The 3047-nt window shown below is 40.9% G+C and overlaps 1 protein-coding gene across 1 annotated transcript in view; it reads left to right on the forward strand.

Moving 5' to 3' along the window:
• Positions 7 to 3047, forward strand: part of LOC107633547 — a 5995-nt gene continuing 2954 nt past the window's right edge. The window contains 5 exon segments of the mRNA XM_021119259.1: positions 7 to 1450; positions 1535 to 1669; positions 1791 to 1935; positions 2215 to 2514; positions 2881 to 3047. The exon segment at positions 2881 to 3047 is cut by the window's right edge and continues 298 nt beyond it. Coding sequence (XP_020974918.1) covers positions 90 to 1450; positions 1535 to 1669; positions 1791 to 1935; positions 2215 to 2514; positions 2881 to 3047 — 2108 coding nt within the window. The 5' untranslated portion in view covers positions 7 to 89.

Here is a 3047-nt window from a genome sequence, read left to right on the forward strand (position 1 = left end):
AAAAACGAAAACAGTATCCATTCCAATTTCCATTATCTTCTTCAACCAATTTTTCTTCTCACCTTTCCCTTTGCTCATCAGTCGTCACCATGATCCGTTCCCAAAACGGTTGCACCAATACTCACAAGAGACCTTTCGCACTCGATTCTTCCTCTTCCAATTCTAATCCGATCAAGAAGAAGAAGCCAACCGCAACAGCAACCGCCTCCGCCTCCGTTCTATTTACCCACTTCGACTCGCCCCTCCTTTCATCCCTAAACGGCGTCGTTTCCACCCCCAACTCCATCATCCTCCATCCGGACTCCCCCTACACCATTGGCCGCACTCCCCGCCACTGCGATTTCTTCTTCCGCCACCGCCACGTCAGCAAGCGCCACTGCCAGATCCTCTTCGATGGTTCCCTCCGCAAACTTTACATCCTCAATGGAGTTTTTCTATCCTGCAACGGTTCTAAAACTCGTGTCGTTCACGAGTTCAGGAAAAGGATAATGTCGTTTAGAGCCGGCGGCAGTGGCGGTGGCGGGGAAGAGGCTTTCGCGTTTCGAAAAGCTTCCAATGGAGTTTTCGTGAACGGTGTCGAGATCGATAAGGGAACGGCCGTGGAGTTGTCGGTTGGAGACAAGGTCTCACTGGTGTGTGGGAACGATGATTGTTCGTGTGGAATTGGGAACCGGGTAGGGTTTTTAGTTCAAAGAATCGTTTTCGAAAATCGGTTTCGTGAAGGGTGTGACGATGATGATGAAATTGATGGGTTAACATGCTCGGGGCACTCACAAGGGAATAGGAACAAGAGGGTTCTTGCTGTTAGGGCAAATGGGTTGCGTACCAATGTGTTTTCAAGATATGAGCGAGTTGTTGAGAGGGCGAAATTTATTTTAGAGAGGTGCAGGGAAATCTTGCTTAGGGATGATCCAGTGTCTTGCATTTTTCGAGCTGTGTCGGATACACAGTTCGGATTGAAGTGTGATCGTGGTGGCAGTTTGGTGAACAGCAGTGTTTCTGCCAATGATGTTAGATTGTTGGTGAATGCTGAAGAGCAATTTGACTGTGACAAGTCACAAAGGATGAACTTTACAGTGGAAGATAGAACTAATGACTTAGCACAGTTGAGTTCAGAGGCTCTTTGTGAAGGTAAAGGGGTGGCCGTGGAAGCTGAAGGTGATGAACTTCATCAGCATGTTTTTCATAAAGGAATTTTGGATGATAATGTTGATAAGATACCCTTGAATTCAGTAGGGGTGGAAGATATTCCTTCTGATAGGTACAAAGGGGCAAATAATGGAGGCATGTTTCATCCTTCGCCTGGGAAGAACTTTTACCTGAATCGCCTTCAATTTTTGGAACATGCTTCCTCAGAACTTCAGCATTCCATATCTCTCCCTGAACTTCTGTATCCCGTTGAAAGCATTTCAAGGATGTTCATTGCAACATTTACAAGTGACATAAACTGGTGTGATCTCCTATTATATATTCGTTATTTTGATTTTTCCCACCATTTTGTCTCTTGATTAATACCAGTAGAGCTGTGTTTTAGGTTCTTGACATATTGCAAGATTCCTTTTCATCTGCCAGTTACGGTTGCTTGTCATAACACTGAGAGCTGTTGGAGTTCAAGACCTAATGAAAGAGTATTTGTGCCCTACCAGGATTATCCTAACCTAGTTGTAGTGTAAGTGTATTTTTTTTGTTTTTTTTTTAAAGGTTCAAATATATGCAACTAAATTTATGCCCATTCTTTATGGTACTTGATTTTACCTCTTTCTTACCTTTCTTTCTTCTCTGGATGTTAGTTATCCTCCATTTCCTGAAACCATAGCATTTGGTAGTAACCACAAGAGACAGGGGATTGCTTGCCATCATCCAAAGTTGATTGTTCTGCAAAGAGAAGATAATATAAGAGTTATCATTACATCTGCAAATTTGGTGGAAAAGCAGGTATGCTGTTAGCCAAATTTACAGTTATCAACACTAATGTTAATTTGTAGTCTTAAGAATTAAAGGACTTCATGGTATTTAACTGATTAAAATGTTTAATTATGCGCTGAATACTTATTACCCTCGTGGATGAAAGATGCTTCTAGCTTTGGAGTATTTTTCTGAGGTCTGCAAACTTTATGTGTAATTAACTATTATAAATCATGCAGACAATATGTTTATAACTATAACTATGTTTGCTAGTATCAAATCTATTGATTAACTTTTTTGTCTATGTAGTGGAACAGTGTGACTAATACTATTTGGTGGCAAGATTTCCCTCGTGCTGTCTCAGCTGATTTTGCATCACTTTTCCCAAAATCGGATGAAGAAACTCAGAGAGATTCAAAATGTGATTTTGCTGGACATTTGGCTGGGTTTATGGCTGCTCTCATGATTGATATACCCAGCCAAGCCCACTGGATTACCCTGTTGACTAAATATGACTTTGGAGGTGCAACAGGACATCTTGTTGCTTCAGTACCTGGGATTCACTTGTACAAAACTTTGATCATGCCTGAATCTTTCCAGTCCAATCTTGTAAGTGCCAAAATATGTCAAGCATATGTTGCTGCATGATTGCAGTGTTGATCTCTGCCTTTACCACTCCAGTGTTTTTAGTTTTTGATATGAACTATAATCTTCTTGTGCTTTTTAGTATTTCAATGTTGCATCCACCTTGCTTTTAGTTGGGGTAGAATATGGTACCTGAAAGCCTGGCTCGTTTTTTGCTAAAGTGAGCATGTAGAAAATTAGTTTTCTTCTTGAATGTTAGTACAAATTCTATTGTCAACCATTTGTCACTTCATGGCGTTAAGTTTGATTTGCTTTCTGCTTTGGATCCTTTGACTATGTATACTCTTTTTAGACACTAATTGCTGTGCATCTTTGTCAATTGGTGTCAAGTTTCTTGGTTCAGTTGTGGCATCTGTGGTTGGTTTGAGCCATCTTTTCCGCTCTTCAGTAGATTCAAAAAGTGCAAGACTTAAAGCACTGGCTACTTTCCTTGGGAAGTCTTGTACAAATGCTTATGGGAAGTTGAAGGTTATTCTGAGAAGAAATCAAAGAAATCA

Source organism: Arachis ipaensis, chromosome B03, assembly GCF_000816755.2.
Source record: "Arachis ipaensis cultivar K30076 chromosome B03, Araip1.1, whole genome shotgun sequence".
In the NCBI taxonomy this organism is placed as follows: domain Eukaryota; kingdom Viridiplantae; phylum Streptophyta; class Magnoliopsida; order Fabales; family Fabaceae; genus Arachis; species Arachis ipaensis.